At 32.5% G+C, this 22,291-nt stretch overlaps 2 protein-coding genes and 1 long non-coding RNA gene across 4 annotated transcripts; all 3 read left to right on the top strand.

Moving 5' to 3' along the window:
- Positions 1-7,064: 7,064 nt before the first annotated feature.
- Positions 7,065-9,134, top strand: LOC112779838 (L-type lectin-domain containing receptor kinase VII.1-like). 2 transcript variants are annotated; one of them, XM_025824194.2, is made up of 3 exons: positions 7,065-7,458; positions 7,542-7,646; positions 8,042-9,134. In XM_025824194.2, exon 3 carries the CDS (start codon positions 8,189-8,191, stop codon positions 8,996-8,998), a length of 810 nt encoding a protein of 269 aa, XP_025679979.1. In that variant the 5' UTR covers positions 7,065-7,458; positions 7,542-7,646; positions 8,042-8,188; the 3' UTR covers positions 8,999-9,134. The 2 variants fall into 2 exon arrangements, with proteins under 2 accessions (XP_025679979.1, XP_025679978.1); XM_025824193.2 differs by having other exon boundaries at positions 7,065-7,646.
- A 2,891-nt stretch (positions 9,135-12,025) lies between these two features.
- LOC112776559 (uncharacterized) lies at positions 12,026-13,356 on the top strand. The gene is made up of 3 exons (XR_011877400.1): positions 12,026-12,192; positions 12,951-13,090; positions 13,238-13,356. It is a non-coding gene; the product is annotated as an uncharacterized lncRNA (long non-coding RNA).
- Positions 13,357-15,668: 2,312 nt separating this feature from the next.
- On the top strand, positions 15,669-16,876 carry LOC112777474 (agamous-like MADS-box protein AGL62). The gene has a single exon (XM_025821846.3). It carries the CDS (start codon positions 15,723-15,725, stop codon positions 16,506-16,508), a length of 786 nt encoding a protein of 261 aa, XP_025677631.1. The 5' UTR covers positions 15,669-15,722; the 3' UTR covers positions 16,509-16,876.
- Positions 16,877-22,291: the final 5,415 nt, after the last annotated feature.

Here is a 22,291-nt window from a genome sequence, read left to right as displayed (position 1 = left end):
CAGTTATTTTAACCGTTGATTTCAATTAATATATATTATATATATTTTTTATAATTCAGATTAACGGTTAAAACAACTAAAATACTGGTACACTTAAAACTCTTCCTAAAATATATTAGCATTAATTTGGGTTAAGGTTGTGAAAGCAATGATTGTGTCCAAATGCATTGCATGGGCATTGCAAATCTCACGACGTCCTACTACCTACCTCCACTGACATTCCAATTCATTTGGTTATTCCATGCATCGTGTCCATGCCCCTATAAAGATTTCATTTACGAAAAATAATTTAGAATTATAATTTATCCTTCTAATTATTTTTTTATTGTCTACATAAAGAAAGTTTTTATTTATTTTTTTTTTATCTTTTAGTGATATGTGTTTAAGAAAGTATTTTTATTGTTTTAAAATTAAAGGGTATAATGATAATTTTATCATATTTAAAGATTTGATTACTAAAATAATTATATTGTACCAATATTAGAAATCAAGCAAACTAAGAACTCATAAAATGAATAATAGTGTTGACTTGACGACATTCATATATAAAAAAAATGCATCAATTATTAACAAAGGAAGAGAAGACATGTCTCAATGTGATAAGTAAGGACAAAAAAAGTCCAATGATTATCAAAATTCGAATTTATTTAGCTATATTTAAATTAAATTAGATTTGTGGTTAGAATTTGTCAAAAAATTTGATTTGGTTATTTAATTTATTTAGTAGTATTTTTAAAAATTTAAAATTTGAATTAAATTTGATCTAATCTAATAAAATTTAATCTAATTTAAATTAATAATTATATATTTAAGTATTTAATATTTAAATCAAATATGATCAAATCTAATAAGATTAAATATAATTTAAATTAGTTAAAATAAATTTCAGAGTCATATCTTTTATTTAATTTCAAATTTTATGATTTTATTCTAGGAAGATTTGGTCTTCATCACTAAGAATAATATATTAGGAAACTATTTAAATACTTTTATAAGATAATTTGTACAATTTTTTGTGAATAAATTTTATGAGTATTTTATACATGTTTTTCTATATATATTCAAGTGAGGTATGTAACACCCTCACTATCAGAATCTCACGTTTCCGATTGCGCCACTCTGATAGCAAGAAGTATTATGACGATATCATATACTTAATAATAAAATAGGAGCCTTTGACTCGAAACTGTATCGCTGTTTTTTTTTTTTGAAAAAACTAGAAAAATACTTTATCAAGTATATCTGTATTTTCTCTCAGGTTGTAAGGGTGACAGGACACATATTCTCTCTAATGGTGACAGGGCACATAATTCCTCTAATGGTGACAGGGCACGTATTCCTTCTAATGATATTAATGCGCAACACAGAGATAGTGTCCGGATTAGCTACCGGACATGTCAGATTTGGCTATATAACCGACAAATGATATCATTAGTCATATGACAGACATGCATCATATGCATTTGGATGCTTTGTTTGTATTTGAATTTGTTTTGGTTTGCCTAACTGCTTAACTGTCTTTAACTGCTATCTGAGCTACTTGCTGTAACTGCTATTTATACCTGTTTTTTCTTGTCTGTTTTGTGTGTGTTTGTTCTGGTGTGATACTTTTGAGATTGAGTTTTGGTGTTGAATTGATGATAGTGTTGGTTGATTGCGTGATTGGTTTTTTATTGAGGTTTAGTAAAGTATGAAATATCAAGCTGGTTCAGCATAGGCTTAATGAACCTATTTTGGAACAGGTTGGTCATTCATACTGTTAGAAAAATTTTAAGATTCTTTTGTAAGAAAAGTGAGTTTTGGATTTCAGGATACTTAACTGATTTCTTTTAAAAAGGCTTTGAATTTTTTAGTAGTTAAACCGTCGGTTTTTAAGAGATTCACAAGACATCGATAATCACTGAGTTTGAAAATAGATTTCTCTTTAAATATCTTCTTATGACAATTCTGAAACTCTATGGTGAGATCGTGTGGTTAAGTTATCACCCCCTACAGCTTTATCTTTTTAGGAGACGGATGACGAAGCTCACGAAGAGTTTTATTACGTTTTGCTTGTTCGATATTGTTGTTTTAGTTATTATTTATTTATCGCTCGTCATCAATATTATATTTTTTATATTTTGTAAGAGAGATAGGAATTGTATGTTTTGTATGTATACTAAATTCATAGCTACTTATGTATAGAGTGTTATATATATGTATATGTTTGTTGATTTGCAAGATAAGGTATTTTTCCAGTTTTTTCAAAGAAAACAGCGATACGATTTCGAGTCAAAGGCTCCTATTTTATTATTAAGTATATGAAGTCGTCGTAATACTTCTTGTTATTAGAATGACGTAGTTGGAAAGCGTGACATTCTGATAGTGAGAGTGTTACAAGATAAGTAATTTGTTTTGCTTATTGTACGAAAAAATTGAAAAATCTAACCTATAGTAACTCTTAGTATTAGTTCCTTTAGTACATATTCTTTAAAAGTCTAGTGAAAAAAATTCATTCCATAACTTAAGTTATTAAAAATAAATTTTTTAAAAATCTAATAAAAAAAATTATCTAACGTAACTATATTTTATTTTTATCTTTTTGTTTTCGCTGTGTCTTTTATTCTTCTTTTTTTTCCCCTTATCATTTAGGACTTCTAATGATCACTCTTCAAATAGTAAGTTGTTATCAAAATTATTAGAGACTAGAGTTATATAAAAATTTAAAAAATTAAAAAAGCTAATAGTAACAGAATAAATGACTCATTCATATATATATTCATTCACTTATTATTATAGATAAAATGTGACCGTTTTATGGTAATAGTTATATACGTAATAATAAATTTCAAATTATTAGGTAAAATAAATTATATATATATATATATATATATATATATATATATATATATATATATATTATGGGTACATTAAAATTAGTTATCAAAATCAGTAATCAGTATAAAAATATATATTAGAATATAAATACACATTGAAAATAAATTAAACTATATATATATACACACAAATACATTGGTGACTATTTTTAGTGGTTGATTCTAATGTACAAATAATATTTTTCAATAAAAGAAAATGGAAGAGTGTGCTATAACAAATAACATCTATTGTGTGAAGTGAATCACATAGATATATCTGCATGGTAACAAAGGTGATATGAATGAGGTGAGACTATGAAATTAGAAGGGTTAAGTATTTTTTTATTCATATTTTGGGTCAAAATTAAAATCGTTTTCAACCTTTCTTTCTTATTAAAATCATCCTTAACGTTACAAAATATTATAAATTCATCTTTTTGTCCATGAACAACATTTTTCAAACCATTTTACCCTTAAACAAAAAAAAAAAAAAACCTTTTCCTCACTACTAACCCTTTGTATCATCATCACCATCGCTATACATCTCCCTCTCTCTCACCACCAACCCCACCCCCACTATCCTTTTTTTTTTGTCGTGGATTAAGGTTGACACAAGCCCAACCCGAAGAAGCTGTCCGAGATGCACCCGACCCGAATGACGCGTTCTCTCTCACTGTGATGCCGTTTGAAGCTCTAGCATTAGTCACTGCTCTCTACTCTTTTATTTTGCTACTTGAATCTCCATCATTTTTTGTCTTTACAACTTCCACCCCTTTCGCAAAAGGCAATGATGCTGTGTCATAGAACCTTCTTTGCCCGATTTCGACGGATCAAGTTGGATCTCTCTCAGCCAAAGTTTTGAAAACCGGACCGGTCATTAAACTGCTCTAGTTATTGGTTCACTGGTCTAACCGGTCTAACTGGTAGTTCAACCGAAAAAACCGTTTTAGAATAGAATAATAAATAAATTATAAATAAACATCCTAAAATATAATTATAGTCTAATATAAATTTTAAAATATCTTCGAAATTTAAAACACTACATAAAATATCATCAACCAAATACATATGATCTTATCAAAATCCAAACTCAAAAGTTAAATAGTAAAAAAATATATCTAAACACATAACATAATGTGAAGAGACAACACAATGGTCTGTTCAAGCTTGCATAACTTCCTGAAAAGTAGTACCTTTTCATGGATCTAAACACATACACAAACACAAATAATTATTAATTCAATTTAACAACACTACCCAATTATTTTCTATAACTTAGTCCATATTTTTCAGTTGTTTTGAGAACAACCCTTTTTGTGTAACCTCCAATTATCACGTAAAAGAATCTTTGCCCATATGATATATAAAAGTTCAAGAGTTCCAAATCAACAACAATAAATACCTTAACATTCCCACATATCCAAATCAAAATAACAAGACACAACCCAAAGATTTAGTTGGTAAGAACACAGTCACAAAATGAAGATGTTGAAATTCAAGTTTCTTCAGACTCTTCAGTTGATTTTCTGTGCCAAACACACCATAGCAGAAACAACATAGAACAATCCAAAAAAATATACATAGTCCACATGGAGAAGTCCACCATGCCAGCAACTTTCAATGATCACCACAATTGGTTTGAATCATCATTGCAATCAGTATCAGAATCAGCAGAGATGTTATACACCTACAAGCATGTAGTCCATGGCTTCTCAACAAGGCTAACTAACTAAGAAGCCGAGGTGCTCTCGAAGCAACCAGGAATCCTTTCGCTCATGCTGGCAAGATTGAAAATTATCACGTCTGAGCAATTGCTAGCAAGATTTTCACCAATAAAATTTCAAAATCAGCAACAAATAATCAACAAAAACCCAATCAAAAACCATAATTGAAATCAACAAGGCAACACTGCACTAACAGCAGCTCTTAAAGGATACACACAATCAAAAACACCATTATCAATAGCACAACAGACTGAACAGAGCCAGGAATCAAGAATAATCAGCAACAAAATTAAAAAACAGCAACAAATAATCACCCTAAATATGAAATGAATAAATCTATCAAAAAAAAATTCAAACACAGCATACTCATAAATTAAAAAATAGCAGCAGAGTAACAAATCCATTTTAACCAATAATTTCAACAACACAAAATCAATGATTATATTTCCATTCACATTCAGAAATCAGTCTCACTAAACAGAGCATGAAAGGAAGAACTGAAAAACCCTATAAGCAGTGACACTAACCTTTGACGGAGAGCAGGACGACGAAGAGACAACGGCGAGCGGCGAAACGAACCACAGACGACTAACCACACGACGGCGAGCAGCTTGAATCCTCAAACAGAGAAGCCACGGGAGATGGGGACGACGTGCCGAGCTAGAAGAGGATGAGTTCGGTACAGGGGGAAGGAGGAAGGAGTGGAGGCGCCGACAACTACGGACGGCGCGGCAGAACCATTGAAGAAGCTAGGGTTTTGAACGTGCTATTCTGAGTGAGTGAGGTGAATCGCGAAGGAGGGGTGTTGGGGGAAGGGTAGGTGGGTAACGCGTTGGGAGGGTTTCTTTTTTTTTTAAGCAAAACCCAAAACGACGCTGTTTATAAAGAACCGGTCGGTTTCCGATCCGGTTCAACCGTTCGATTTTCGACCGATTCAACGGTTTTCAGACGATTTTCAATTTGACGGTTTTAGACACCAAACCGGACCATTTTCGTCGCCAGTTCTCGGTTGGACCAGTTGAACCGGCCAGTCCAGTCCGGTTTTCAGAACCTTGCTCTCAGCAGAACCAGATCGATCATCCACGGGAGACAGCAACTTTGACAACATCATCAATGGCAGAAGTCAGTTAATTTTTTTTTGCCACTAGATCCTCCTCGACCCGCATTTCCTCATTTGATTCGAAATTGCTCGTTCATCTTTGATTGCCATCTTCCTTCTCAAGTATGTGATGTGCTACTCATTCCTGATAACTTTGAGAAAAACAAATAAATGAGAGTAGAAAAACAAAAGATTAATTTACAGATATTAGTGGGGTTTTACTTCTAGCAATTGAGAACATCAGGAGCTAAGAGATCGATCTAGAAGGTTGAAAATAATGTGGATGTGGCCTTGACAGTGGCGATCGTAGACAGTGGTGTAGTGGAGGAGAGAAGGGTCATGGTGGGCGGTGAGAATGGTCACCGTGGTGAACGGCAGTGAAGAGGCCATGCTCGTGGTTGTCTTCTCTGCAATATGAGAGAGAAAGAGAAAGGGTGTGTGTAGCGATTATGATGGTGATGCAGGGGTTAGTGGTGAGGGTTTTTTTTTTTAAATTTTTGTTTAAGGGCAAAATGGTCCGAAAAATATTATTCATGAATAAAAGGATGATTTTACAAGGTTTTGTAATGTTGAGAATGATTTTAATAAAAAAAAGATGGGAGACAATTTTGATTTTGACCCAAAACTTAAAAACGAAAAAAGTACTTAACCCAAATTAAAATGATATGAATGGTTAATATGGTAAAATTATTTGGGAGAGAATTAAAACAAGATAAACACAACTTTTAGAATGCTCAATAATATATAAGTAGAAATTTATTTATGTTTTGTCATGTAATTTTAATTTATTTATTTGAGGGTCTATTATTATGTCTTAATTGTTACTTTTTTAAAATATTTTAGTATGATGTATATTTTATTTAATTTGTGTTTATTTTTAATAATATTATTAAAAGAGATAATTCGCAAATTGAATTCTCTCTCCCCGACTTTATATCTATAACAACTGTTTAAAAAATAATTCAAATTAGGAGGTCACTTACATAAAGACACAAAAAATGTCTTTTTTTAAAGACATTCATACGTGGCATAATATGATTGGACATTTTTATTAAACCGGTTAATAAGCTATTTTTTAATAATTCAAAATAAAATCGGTTTATTAGAGAAAAATAATAAACCTAATTATCCGTATTATAATTATTAGATTCGATTTGTTCGATCAATTTACACAATATAAACTGAATTATATTTGAATTTTTTATAAAAAGACAAATATATCCTTAATTTTTTATTTTACAAATATTTAAATCTTTAATAATTTAAAAATACAATTAAATCCCTATTAAAAAAAATTCTAACCCTAACCCCTTATCCTGCCCAAGCCCAAATTCAAGCCTAAAGGTGAAATGGTGAAATAATTTGCAACCCCCTGAGATTCTCCCAAACTCACTCGATCATGCTCAAACCTGGAAAGAAGGGATGTTCTCGGTAATACAATTCATCAATTCCCAGATTCAAAGTCGCAATCTTTGGAGAATTTACAGGAACTTACAGCAGGTAAAGTGGCTGCTAATCTTGAAAGCCCCAGGTCTGTGATGACTCACTGCAGTGCTGATAGATTTATGTTGAGAAGGCATTCCTCAAGCCAAGTTCTTCCTTCTGGAAGTAAGAGACTCTGGTGAAAGATGTTTCTCTGGAGCCATAGGAACATACATAGACCTATTTCAAGCAAATCAACACAGGTGAATCCTGGTGTGGCTGTAACGCACAATCCATACGGGTACTCTTCCGACACCCTTGAACCGAAGCACAAGCAGTCACCAGGAAATGTGGAATGGTAAGTAGTATTGTATTCCATTCATTACGATTAATCACACGAAACCTTACCAGTTACCAATTACGAACGTGAGTGTGATTCAGAAGATAGACGAGAGGATATTTCGGTTGAGTAAGAACAAGGCTTCTTCGAAATCTGCAGCTGATACAAGATTTGAGTTCTGATTCTCTCATTTTAAGGCTCTTCAGGTAATTTAATTTAATTTTTATTTTTCCCTTATTCTTCCATTTACGTATGCTAATGCAATAGTGTGTGAAGTAGAGTTCTGTTTTTTTTTTTTCACGTTAGGTTAATACGCTTTGTATTTTCGCAATTGTTGATTCGCGGTGATGAACTGATTATGCGTTTGGTGCGGAATTTGCAATGCAAGCCTCAGAATCTTAGATCCTACTATTGTAATTTAGAAACAGCGAAAACTAGTGCTTTATTTGTTGAATTTTATCAAAGAAGAGGAAATTTATTATGTGAAGAAGCTTAGTATTTTGGAAATGGATGATAATTAATTAAGGTGAACTAAAGTGAAGTTGTTCTGTTTAGCTATAATATAGAATCCTTGAGACTTGAATGCTTTATCAAATGCAAGGGTGTTCTAAGAGGCGGCGCAGAGGTGGCAGTGAAGCGAATATCACAAGAGAATGACGGCGTGAGAGAGTTCCTAGCAGAAATTTCAAGCCTTGGAAGATTGAAGCAGAGAAACTTGGTTGCTCTGAGAGGATGGTGCAAGAAAGACATGGGAAATTTCTTGTTAGTTTATGAATACATGGATAATGGGAGTTTGGATAAGAGAGTGTTTTGTGATGAGAGCATGATGCTGAACTGTGAAGAGAGAATAAGAAATATCAAAGGTGTGGCCTTTGCTGTGTTGTATTTGCATGAAGGTTGGGAAGAACAAGTTCTGCATAGGGACATCAAAGCCAGCAATGTGTTACTTGATAAGGATATGAATGGAAAGCTTGGAGACTTTGGATTAGCAAGAATGCATAGCCATGGCCAAGTTGCTAGCACAACAAAGTTGGTTGGAACAGTTGGTTACATGGCTCCAGAAGTGATCAAGACTGGACAAGCCTCGACTCGCACGGATGTGTACATGTTTGGAATCTTGATTTTAGAGGTCATGTGTGGAAGGAGGCCTATGGAAGAAGGTAAGCCACCTCTTGTGGAGCTTGTGTGGGGACTAATGGTTAAAGGGGAACTAATGAATGCACTTGATGAGAGGTTAAGTGCTAAAGGAGACTTCAATCTGCAACAAGTTGAGAAGGTTCTTCAGTTGGGATTGTTGTGTGCATACCCTGAACCAAAATCAAGACCAAACATGAGACAAGTTGTGAGTATTTTAGAAGGGAACAATGAGGGAGGAGAAGAATCAGAGAATGAGAATGCGGATACTTGTTTGCTTCTAAAGTTGAAATCTGGGGATATTTTTTCTGAGTATTCTAATTATTTTAGCTATTCAACACACCCAACATTTGAAGATATTCGCCAGTCTAATACTTCTTCAATGTCTCTTACTTGGTCTAAATCTGTAGTTGAGGGTAGATGAATCTTTTCCCATCAATGCAATTATGGAGATGATGTGTTTAGGTGATGAATTTTTTGATCCATTTTATCACATTATATATTGATGTAAATAATGTATCAGAGCATAAATGAATTGATGAACATATGATTGTGATCTAGTAATTCTTTTTAAACTCCTTGATTATATTATTGAGGACATTTTCATAGAAGAAATCCGGCTGTCAATTTTTTTTCATATTACATGATGAGGAATGTTTAGCCTTTCTTTGGTTAACGTAAAGAAGCAAAATAAGCACAATGTTTTATTTATTTATTTATTTATTTATTTTTATGATGTCTTAAGATTGCTGTTAGGTGAAAATTTTTGCTTAGTCTGCACCTAATAAGCTAAAGAAAAGAAAGATACACATTACATAACCAAGAAAAAGAAAACGTGATCATTCATCATTCATTCAACTTGAGATTTGTCAACAAACTACTCATATATAAACCTTAGACAAGTATTATATCAATTTCTAGTTTTTCTATGGTCTTCATTGTATTTTGTTTTCTCTTGAATGACAATACGTAAATTAATTAGTTTTTTTTTTTTTTTAAAAAGTCTTATTATCTAGTCCATGTCAAATGGTTTAAATATCAGAAGGCCACATTCCATAATATTGAATGACTACAAGTGACATGTTAAAAGTAAGCAAAGATGATTTATCTTTAAGTTCTAAAGTAGTTGTAATCAAGGGGGAAATGTCTAAATCACCAAAATTATACTCTTTTTATCCAAATTTTGCTGCTAAAAAAGTTGTATGTTGATTTTAGAATTGTTTTCAATAGTAATTCAGTGTGCGGGGAAATAAAGGAAATAGATGGTTCTGTTAATAATAACAAATGCTGATTTTCTTGTTTGTAGGTACCCAAGGGATGGGAAGCTCTTTGTTAATGTTGTTTCGGTAGAAAGTGGTAAAGCTATTGCAAAGTCAAGCAAGGTGCTGGTGCAAAATGGGAGTTATCAGTGGTCAGATAAACACATTGAAATTATAAACACATAATAAAGTCATAAAAAAGTTAATTACAATTAAAGACTTTGTTGGCATTATCCATTGAAGCTGTACTCTCTGATTTTTTACAATGAAGCAAAGCTACAGATTTGTACTTGATTGATTCTCCTATACATATCTCTAAATGTATTTACACAGCATGACTCAAAACCACGACGAAACAAAGCCTCCTTCTAAGCAATGGGTTTGTCAAAAAGCTTAACATCCATGTTCACATTCTAATACTTCTTTCCTCCTATTTGCTATCATAAACCAGGTTCATGAGCCCAAAAAGCATCTGAATCCGGACAAAAGAGAGAAAAATCGTGGATTTCTCTATTTGCTATGTGCCAATTGACAAAGCGAGCTTGTATCGACTTGAACAGAAAAAGGATGACCGGAAAAAGACAGCATTTATCATCTTCCCTGCAAGATCATATCCAAACTTGAAAACAAGGACCAACATAAAATATACTAGAAGCAAAGCAGAAAGCCCATCTAAAAGCAGTTTCTCAAAGGAATAAATAAATGGAGTTATTAAAATTTTTCTTCTTTCATCACAAAGACAGTGCTTTATCTGTGATAACTCAAAACTCCAGGAACAAAAAATTATGAGGGGCATCCAGCAGTTATTGGCAAGTGGTGGGCTACTGGAAAGAAATAGATAGAAGCTACAAACCCAAATTACCTAAAGTGGATGGGACCTTGGAAATTTGGCATCTCAAGTATTGCTCTATGTTAAAATGTCTATAGTGGACAAATGAAGATGGCACCAATTTACTCAGACCATGCTTACATCAGTACTGTCATAAGCTTACATCTTAGGATTATGCTTGATCTATTAGAACATGTTGTTCATTGGAACCTATATAAATTTTGAAATACCATCCTTCTTTTCCAGAACAAAAAATAAAGCATACTCAAAGTTGTTAGCTATTTTCATTTTTTTTAGTAGATAACATTCTCTCGGTGAAGGTTCTTTACTTGTAGAAAACAACAAATTAAATGCACACAAATTGAGGATTCACCCAAAATTCAAGAATTATGAACATAGAAATCCTATAGGTGTTGACAAAACAACAAAATCAATGTGCTAATGAATTGTAAGTTGAACAAGCATCAAAATATAGCCAAAAGTGCCTCATCCAAGAACAGTGTGCCTAACATTTTCGCAATTTAATCTTTATAGTAGATACAACACATAAATAAAATGCAAAACATTACATAGGCATTCAATCAAGCATGTGGTGTGCAATGCAGAAATTCAGCATAATCAAGCAATTTTCAGCGGAATTCAATCCATAATAGCCATAATCCAACACTTGCAACTTAACAAAGATCTACTAAACTAATCCTAACCTATCTTAACCGCTTAAATCCACTAACAACATGCAAATTCTAACTAACTAACTAATTAAAGAAAATAGACTAGAAAGCAGAGCAAAGAGAGAACCTGAGGTGATGACTAGGGTTCTTGAAGCAGAGAAACGGGAAAAGAATGCAGTGATGATTAGGAGCGTGACCCTTTGACCGAGCCCCTGTCTCGACAGGGCAAGCGCCGGCGCCTCCTGGAAGAGAGTGTCCTCACTGCCACTGAGGAAGGCGTGTATCAGCCCAAGACCAAAGAGACTAGGGCTGCCTATGAGGCCATGCTTAGTGTCATTCAACAGCATCTTGGCCGGCAGCCTCTCAGCATTGTTCGCGGCGCGGCTGATGAGATTCTTGCAGTGCTCAAGAATGATGCTGTTAATAATCCGGATAAGAAGAAGGAAATTGAGAAGCTTTTGAATCCTATTCCTAATCAAGTGTTTGAGAGGCTGTATCCAAAATAGTGTTAAATAAAATATAACTATTTAGGGTCTGAAAAAAGATTGGGTTTTTGGCGTGGTAACCTAGCTAGCTAGATGTGATACGAGGGAGAAGCACTCCAAAACTGAAATATCCGAAAATTAAAAGGCGATTTTGAATAAAATTTTAATTTTTGGCGTAAAGTAAATGAGAAACACGCTTGTGAAACACGCTTGTTTTTCTCTGTCTTTTATTCTATCATTGATGAAAATTCTTGTTGTTTCTTATTTCAATCTTTCTCATAGATATGTTGATGACACCATGAGGATTGGAAGGGACAACAAGGGTAATATCCTTGTGCTGGAAAAAATTGAAGATAGAAGTCGTAATCCTCAAGGTTAAGTAGTATTTTATTTACGATAAATGTTGGGGTGACAATTCTTAAAAACTCATACTTTGACTCATCACTACATCATCATAAGATAGAGTGTGGAACTTGCTTTGATGGTGGGTTCACTCTTCATCCATCCTTTAGTGAATGAATAAGGAGTTAAAGATGAGTTTAAAAAGGTTATGTCGTCTTAACATAACTCGATAGGTTTGAGTTAGACATGTATATTTTTATTAATCCATTTTTAAGTATTTTGTCCCCTTTTTTTTCTTGATAGAAACTAGGGGTGAAAATTTGTGATATGTTGATTATAACTATTGTTGCATTGCGAGTATTAGTACTCACTAATGGTAAAGTAATTTTACCAAATGCATTTTTTGTAGCTTATGCATATTAAAAGTTACTTTTATTTTGATTTACCAAACATAGCTAATACAAATCTTGAAAAGTTGAAGTTTTATCAAATGGGGCCATAACTGACTCATCTAGACATCTACTGGACAAGACTTGGTTGTTATAGTTTATTCATAGATTTTCTTTTTCCTGTGTTGTTTTTTTCCCTATATTTGAAGGCTTTTGAGTGTGGTTTATTATGATCTTTGCTTCATGCTTTCTTTAATTATTTACTTTTTTATGCTTCAACTGCGTTTTGAATAAGTGGTCCCTGAGTAAAATCTTTTGGACAGCCTTGTACTCCCTACAAAGTTAAAATTTGGAGTCCGCACTGCGGAACATTCCCTAACTTATACAGAGATTTCGTGCAGGAAGAGGCGAAACACCAAGAACCAAAGGACAAAGTGGCAGCGATGGCGATGGTGAGGAGGCAAAGGATGTTGGAATGCGAAAAGGAAAACATGGAGAAGAAGCCCTTCATGGACATACAAACTGAGACCAAGAGATTCAGGCAAACAACACTTGATTTGATTTTCATTTTTAGCATTCAGCAACAATCGTTACAAATCAGTAACAAGTAATCCCTAATCACACTAAACGTGAAATCAATAAAGCTAAACAAAAATTTCAGTAATGATTTGATTTCTATTTTTAGCAGCAGCAAGAAAATTTCAACAAAAGCTTCAGGAATTAAAAAAAGAGCAACAGCACAAAATCAATTATTTGATTTTCCATTAACCCAGTCACAGTTTCACATTAAAAAATCAACAACAGGGCATAAAAGGAAGAGAAGAACCGAAGTAAAGGCAGTGCCGCTAACCTTCGACGACGACATGGACAGTGCCCGGCGAGACGACAGCGAGTGGCGACATAGCGGCGAGCTGCTCCAAGTTCGAGAGAATCCAGGGAGGACGGGGACAGGGGGAAGGAGGACGCCGAACTACGAGAGAGGAAGCAGAGGCGCCGACAGCACGGACGGCGGCGGCACCGCGGCAGAACGGTTGCAGGGAGAACTTAGGGTTTTGGTAGGGTGAATTTGGAAGGTGCTATGGGTTCATACTTCAGGTGATAGTGATATATGATTCACGTATTGGGGAAATGGGTGGGTGCTAGGGGAAATGGGTGGGTGTTACTTGTTAGGGGGAAGGGGTGGGTTTGGAAAGTGGATCAGACCATTTTTTAAGTCGGTTTTTGATTGAACCGGTTAGACCGGTCGGTCTGACCGGATTTTAGAATATTAAAATTGGTTTTATTTTGGTTAATTAAAAAATTTTAAAAAAATTGGTTCACTAAAAACGTCCAATAATATGACGACACGTAGGCGTCTTTATAAAAAGACATTTTCTACAACTTTATGGGAGCATCCCCCTTCAAATTATTGTTTATTTTCTGTAATTATTCTCATTAAAATCACTTACAGAAGTTAAATTGGCGGCGATGCAACACGACAGTTGCAAGATGATATTCTTCCAATCTTAATTGTTTTTCAGGCCAATTTTTTTTATATTGATTTAACATTGGTGAATCACTCAAATATTAGATAATTTAGTTTTAATAAATTTATGGAGATGTTTGTGACATAAATAATTTTGAGAGCGTATTGTAGGAGTAGAAAAATTCTTTTTATTCATAAAAGTACAATTCACATGGAGCGTATTATAAAAAAAAAAATTATTCGTAAAAAGTACAATTTACAGAAGTATATTGTCAATCCGATAAACAGTTTTTTATTCAATATGTTCGTGTTTCACGCCATTTTATAATATCAAAATAGAAAAGTATTAGGTATTAAGAGTGAATATGTCAAATTTTGACAACTCAATTAATAATTAATAATTTTAAATTATTTTAATAAATTTGAATTTTGAAAAATGACATTAATAAAAAATTTGAATAATAAAGATTGTGTTGAGTAATTGTCCACAAAATTATTGTGATCAGCGTCCGTTTAGACATATTCTTTCTCGCCAATAGCGTCACTTCGCTGCCGCTGTAGCGCGCTCCCATCACAGTTGCACAACCATCATGTCACTGGCTCCTTGGTGTGCAGCCGTTTGACTCCGGCAAAAGTTTTTATCGTATGAGTTGCGATGCGCTGGCGTTCCAGCCGCAATAATCGCTGCGTTGCCGTTTCGTGACGGTGAAACCTGTTATCGCAAAAACTCGTGCGTGTTCCATCACCCGACTGCCATCAAACGCGTATCCCTCGATGTCGTCCCGAAACCGCGAACAAAAATCCTGCATCCTCCGACGACTTCGTCGATGGAACGTATATTTAGAGAAGAAGGAATGAATGCATCATTTATTAGAGGTATCTTTTTATGCATGTGTCTTTAAGAAGTGTCTTTTTATACATGTGCCTCCTAATGGAGATATCTTTTGTGAATGTGTCTTCGGGAAGGAACAGCTGTGGGAGTTGGAGATGAGGCTGGACTTAAACGGTAAAAGATAGGATTTATTATGTTTACTAATGGTAACCAAGAATGAATTATGTTTGCCATGGATGATTCGACATGTTATTTTTTTTAAAATGACTTCTGAAATCCAACCCAATAGAAATTAGCAGGAGTTGTCAAAATTCCTCTTATTTGAAAAAAAAAAATTTCATTTGAAACGTGGATTAAGATTTCAAAAAAATTACATGATGATAACAAAAAACATCTATTATAGTTAAAATATAATAAAGTAAATACAATAATAGAACAAAATAAAATGTTAACTAATTGTTAGTAAAAATTAATTTTATAGTAAAATTAGTGTAAAAAGATGAAAATTGTTCATATCAAATTTCTGAATTTGCCTGTTAAATATTTTATCCCAAACTGTTGAATAGGCTAAGCTAGAATATGAAGTGCACACAATCCTACTTTTTCCCTTTACATTAACTCCCTACTATATACGCCACACAATTGAGATTTTCAGAATCTCTTAATTCAGAAGTAATTTTAATGCTAACTCTAAAGGCGTCCTACCTTTTGCCAACTGTGTGTTATCAAATGGAAGGATATCTATGCAAAAACACCTATAAATTAAAGCCCTCACCCTCATTTATAATTATCTTATTACATACATTGCCAAATACACTTAATTAGTCATATATCATTTTTTTTTCTTCTCTAGTAAGCTAGATCATTCTCTTGACCATGTCTACTGCTAGGAAAAGCCGTGGTCGCCAAAAGATTGAGATGAAAAAGATGAGCAATGAGAGCAACCTCCAAGTCACATTTTCCAAGCGCCGTGGTGGATTGTTTAACAAAGCTAGTGAACTTTGCACTCTCTGTGGTGCTGAAGTGGCAATCATCGTGTTTTCCCCAGGACAGAAGGTCTTCTCCTTTGGCCACCCAAGCGTTCAAACAATCATAGATCGTTACCTCATGCATGCGTCGATGCATAACTCATCAGGCACCATGCAGTTCATCGAGGCCCAGCGAAGTGCTAGTGTGTGTGAGCTGAACGAGCAGCTCACACGAATTAGCAACCAGCTGGACGTCGAAAAAAAACGTAGCAACGAACTGAGCCGCCTTCAAAAAACTGTCATGACACAGTTTTGGTGGGCTTTGTCCATTGAAAATATGGACAAGACCCAACTTAACCAACTGAAGGCGGCTTTAGAAAAACTCAAGAAGAGTGTTATGTACTATGCTGAAAAGCTCCATATTCAAGGCATTGTTGCTAACCCTCCTCAGCCACTCCTTGGTTTGCCATCTTCAAGTGATGTGGTGCATCATCACCAACCTCCTTTCCCACCACCAACAACTCATCATGTGCCTCAACTTTTCGCTTCCCATATTCGTCAACCTCTGATGCTTAACGGCGAGAACCGTTTGATGCATAATCCCATGTTTGCTGATTGGAGCATGTTGCACCAACATGGTTTTAACATCAACACTGGTATGGGAGGGTTTGGAAATATGGGTGGATTGTTTTGAATTTCTATTATTCATAAAAATAAATATTATAAGTACTACTTTTACTTATATTTTTTTTGTATACCTTCTTTTTTTGTATTAAAAGTGATTAGTATAAAACTTATCCTTTATAATATGAATAGAAGATATACAAAAAAGATATATACAAAAAAGTGATACAAATATCATTTCTTTGTTCTAGTTTATGTTAATTTTTTTAGCTTATGTAGAAAATAAGTCTAATTAGTTTCATGTTTGTTACATGAATATAGGACCTATTATTAGGGTTTATGATTCATCTCATCTTAGCAAGCTAGCTAGCTAATTGGTCTTGAACCATATATCTTCATGTATTGTTGATTGTGGCTATCATTTCTATTTTAATTTTCAGTTGCGATATTGTTGCTCTATATGTATATTATTCTTGTTCTGGTTAAAAACTTAAAATAAAGGTCATCTTTTATTAATGTTTTCCATATCCTTTAAATTTGCAATAAGTTTTAAGTCCATCAAAAGTCCTCAATATGATGAGAGAATTGGAAAATAAGAGTTTTGTGGAATTGATGAAATATTTAAAATTTTTTAGTTTCAAATGATAAAACTCATAAATAAATTTAAATTACCAAATTACCATTAAAAAGTAACCCTTCAATTGGGGAAATAAGATAAATTAGATAAAATCATATTATAACCCCTCAATTTGACAGACTTAAAAAGTTTTTTTTTTTTTTTAAATTACTATACACAATACTCGCACACAGTATATTAAAAGCACTTTTTCAACCGCTAAAGATCGGAGTTGGTGTGATTTTTTAGGAGGCAAACATATTTTATCACTAACCAATTCAGTTTCAATACCTTTTTTATGGGGGCTACATATCATATGGGCTTCAACTGGGGAATAGAGAAGGGCGGGGGATCAGTGGCGGAGTAGGAAGGGGTGCGAGTGAATGAAGTTGGATTGATTTAATGGTTAATTTATTAGTTTGTTTAAGCGAGCATTGAAAATTTAAACTCTTTTTAAATAGAATTCTAATTTGCAATAGATTAATTTTTATCTTACCGCTGAACTAAGGAATACCTTAAAAAAAAAAAAAAACTAATGTGAGTCCTGACCTTCCAGTATTTTCAAACTTGATTATATATTATATGATATCTTAGTATTTGACAATGTATATTACATTCTAGTGGTTGATTGATGATATTATTATACTACAAATATATATGGGTACGGTTCAAACTCCACTATTCATTTTATTCATCAATGAATCTAAATTTTTTTTGTTGTTCTTTCTATTTTTTTTCTTAACTTTACATCTATTATCAATTTATCATATAAAAAATACTTTAATTTTCATATATAACAACTCCTAACTGAATATAATAAGAAAATATATACATAAAATTAAATTATATTAACATTTTTTTGTGATATTAAAATCAGAACATACTAAATAAATTATTTATTAATATGAATATATTTTACATATTATATTTATTAATTTATTTTAAATTGATATATTAAAAATATTAGTGAAATTGATCTATATTATTCATGTTATATCTTTATAATAATAAAGGACAAAAATGAGAGTTTTATGCGAAAAAACTTTGATATAAAAGAGTTTTTTAAAATTAATTCAGTTATGAATGATATTAAAATATGAAATTCTTATTTTTTTGGTAAAACTTTCGATTTTAATATGATACTTGAAAGTTTTTAATTAAAAATAATAAAAAGCCAATATCACTAAATATATAACACAATATTTAAGTTATACAGTTTTATATTTTTGATCCTTCATAAGGTTTTTGGATTTGCCACTAAATCCAATGAAATATATAGCACTAAAAACTTGATTAAAGAATCATACCAAAAAAAGGACAACCACAAGTCCTAAATTAAATTAATCAATTTTTATCGACCACATATATATATATATATATAATTTAATAAATATTAAACTACTCTTCCATCTTAATCTATGACAACAATAAAAAAATCTCGTGACCTACAAATTTAACCTAATAGAATATATAAATTTAGTTATAATTTTAATATTTATTATCTTATCTTATCTTATCTTTATCTTATATGTATTTGTTCTTATCTTATCTTTATTTGTTTTTATCTTTCATAAGCCAATGCTCTATAGATATTTAGTTTTACCTTCATAATTTATAATTTAATTCATTTGAATCAATCAATATACAATAAAAGTTCTTTTCTTTTCTTTTCTTATTCTTTCATAGTTTTATCATGGTATCAGAGTATTGGTATCCTTCTTGAAGATGTGACATAAGCTATCATCTTTCCGGTGAGACATTACCCTGCTTCTTTTTCAACCTCCTCCCACAATGAATAATTCAATCAATCAACAATCAATAAAAATTTCTTCATCTTTTCTTTTCTTTTCCTATTCTTTTTTTTTCCTATTCTTTTCTTTTCTTTTCTTTTCATCCTTTAGCTTGAACTTTTTGTCGAACCAAGTGACAATCAACTTCTAGATGTTTGGTTCGTTCATGAAAAACTGGACTAGCAGTAATATGAAGATCATTCTTATTATCACAATATAAAACTGGTGGGTGGATAGGAGAGATACGTAAAAATTGTAACATATTTAGTATCCATTGAAGTTCACAAGATGTGTTGGTAAGCGCACGATATTCTATTTCAGTAGATGAGCGGGCAACGGTGGTTTATTTCTTGGTCTTCCAAGAGACTAGAAAACTGTTTAAGAAGAAACAATAGCCTTTTAAAGATCGCTGAGTGTCAGGACATCCGGCTCAATCAGAGTCACTGAAGCCGAGAAGCTAAATTTCTGATTCTCTTAAAAAAAAGGCCTTTGCCAGGGTTACTTTTCAGATATCGTAACACATGCTTAACAACTTGAAGATGAGATTCAGTAGGGGATGCTATCAATTGATTTAATTGTTGAGTGGCATACATGATGTCTGATCGAGTAATTGTGAGAGAGATAAGACGCCTAACCAAACAGCGATATACAAAAGGGTCAGATAGCAGGGGATTTTTGTCTTGATATAGTCTTGTGGTACTATCCATTGGAACAGAGGCATGTTTAGCACCTAACAAACTAGAATCCTCCAAAAGATCAAGACAATATTTTCTCTGAGATAAACAAATTTTCTTCGTTGATTGAGTAACCTCAATACCCAAAAAATATTTTAATGGATCCAAGTCTTTAATTCGAAAGTGTTGATGCAAAATAGATTTAATGGCAGCAAATTCAGAAATGGAATTACCAGTGAGAATAATATCGTCAACATAGACTAGAAGGATAGAAATTTGAGTACCAGTAAATTTAACAAATAGAATATAATCAAATAAGGTCTGTTGATATCCATGAGATAGCAAAAGATGAGAAAATTTGTCATACCACATACGACTAAATTGTCGTAAACCATATAGTGACTTTAGCAGCTTGCAGCATTGATTCGGTCGAGGAGATGTAAATCCGGGTGGCAGAGTCATATAAACATGCTCACAAAGATCCCCATATAAGAAAGCGTTATTGACATCCAACTGATATATGCGCCAATGCTTCATAAAGGCCAATGCCAAAACTAATCTGATGGTGGCAAGCTTGACAATAGGAGAAAATGTTTCCAAGAAATCAACACCTTCAGTCTGAGTGAACTCTTTAGCCACAAGGCGTGCTTTATATCAATCAACTGAACCATCATGCCTGCATTTGACGCGATAGACCCATTTACAGCCAACCGGCTTAACGCCTGCAGGGCAATCAACTAGACGCCAAGTTTTGTTTAACTCAAGAGCATCCAACTCATCTTTCATAGCACTACGCCAATTAGAGTCTTGATTGGCATCCTTAAAAGACTTTGACTCAACATTAGAATGTAGAGATAAAAGAAACTTATGATGAGAAGATGAAAGAGAAGAAAAAGACATAACTGAAGATAGAGGATAATGACACTTTCATGGCACTTTCTTCTAATAAAAAAACTCGTCATTCAAACCAACTTGGACTTTTGTCAAGTTCAACTACTCATTATCTTTGTTCTTTCCGTACTTTTTCTATTGTTAACAATTTTTCAAATCAAGATTCATTCTTGAATACTTGGATCATTGATTTTGGTGCCACAGATCACATTGTATCAAATTTATCTTGGTTCATTTCTTATACACAAATTTCTCCTATTATTGTTCATTTACCAAATGATTCTCAAATGACTGTTTCTTATAAAGGTATTGTTCAATTTTCACGATCGTTAGTTTTTTATGATGTTCTTTATTTATCTCATTTCAACTTTAATATTATCTCCATCTCAAAAATTACTTCAGCACTCGAATGTGAACTCACTTTTTCATATTCTTCTTGCACTCTACAAAGCAATAATTTGGGGACGATTGATTTGGGTAGAATGAGAGAGGGATTATATCTCCTTGAACTCAATTTCGGTAAAAATCTATCCACTACACAATCCATAAATTCTATCCAATCCCAACCCATTACACCTTCAAATATATGTCATTTTCGTTTAGGACACCTTTCTGGACAAAAACTTAATCATTTACATAAACATTTTCCTTTTATCTCTATGCATCATGATGAGGTTTGTGATAGGTGTCATCTTTCTAAACAAAAGAAACTTTCTTTTTCTCAAAGTTTTAACAAAGTCAATGTAAATTTTGATTTATTACATTTTGATATTTGGGGTCCGTTTCGACAAAATTCTATTCATAATCATAAATATTTTTTTACTATTGTTGATGATTTTAGCCGTTTTACATGGGTTATTTTATTAAAATCAAAAGGAGAAGTACAAAATCATGTTACAAATTTTATTACTTTAGTTGAAATACAATTCAACCCTAAAGTTAAAGCTATTCGTTCCGATAATGGACCATAATTCATTTTACATGACTTTTATGCTTCAAAGGGCATTATTCATCAACGTAATTGTGTTGAAGCTCCTCAACAAAATGAAAGGGTAGAACGCAAGTATCAACATATTTTAAATATAGCTCGTGCTCTTATATTTCAATCTAATTTACCATCATCTTTTTGGTCTTATGCTATTAAACATGCTATTTATTTACTTAACAGAGTTCCATCATCCGCAATTAATTTTAAAACACCATTTGAAATTTTATTTAATCATCCACCAAATTACCACGACCTTAAAATTTTTGGATGCTTATGTTTTGTTTCTACCCTAATGGCAAATAGATCAAAATTTGATCCAAGAGCTAAAAAGGTTGTGTTTATTAGTTTTCAACATGGTTTTTAAAGGATATATTGTTTATGTTTTAGAAGATAAAAGAATTGAGATTTCTAGGAATGTGATTTTTTATGAAATGATCTTGCCCTTAGTCACAAAAAATGTCTAATTTCATACACTCAACCCAGTGACGGACCCAAAAAATTTATATTGGAGGGGCAAAAATAATATACATTATTATCAAAAGATATATGAATTCAAATTTAAAAAAATAAAAATGCACATTAATTATTCGAATAAAAAAACAAAAATTACATATAATAAAATAGAACGAAAAATATTTTTAAAATATTTATTATTATTATTTTTAAAAATAAAAAATATATATTCTAAATTAGTAAATTGATCAATTAACTTTAAAAATTTATATGCAACATAGTTACATATAATAAAATAGAACAAAAGATAAACAAATAAATAATAAGGATCACTAAATTAAGAATAAAATGAAACATATAAATTCATGAAGAGAATAAAAAATTAGATTAATACTTAAATTATAATTGTTTGAATTAAAACTTGTAATTGAAAATATCAAA

The sequence above is a fragment of the Arachis hypogaea genome, chromosome 19 (genome assembly GCF_003086295.3).
Source record: "Arachis hypogaea cultivar Tifrunner chromosome 19, arahy.Tifrunner.gnm2.J5K5, whole genome shotgun sequence".
NCBI lineage: Eukaryota > Viridiplantae > Streptophyta > Magnoliopsida > Fabales > Fabaceae > Arachis > Arachis hypogaea.
Note: the sequence above shows the minus strand (reverse complement) of the source record. Positions and strands in the feature narration are given on the sequence as shown.

Excerpts from the sequence above, each read along its gene's own strand:
- LOC112779838 (XM_025824194.2), top strand. The coding sequence starts at position 8,189 with ATGGGAAATTTCTTGTTAGTTTATGAATACATGGATAATGGGAGTTTG.
- LOC112777474 (XM_025821846.3), top strand. The coding sequence starts at position 15,723 with ATGTCTACTGCTAGGAAAAGCCGTGGTCGCCAAAAGATTGAGATGAAA.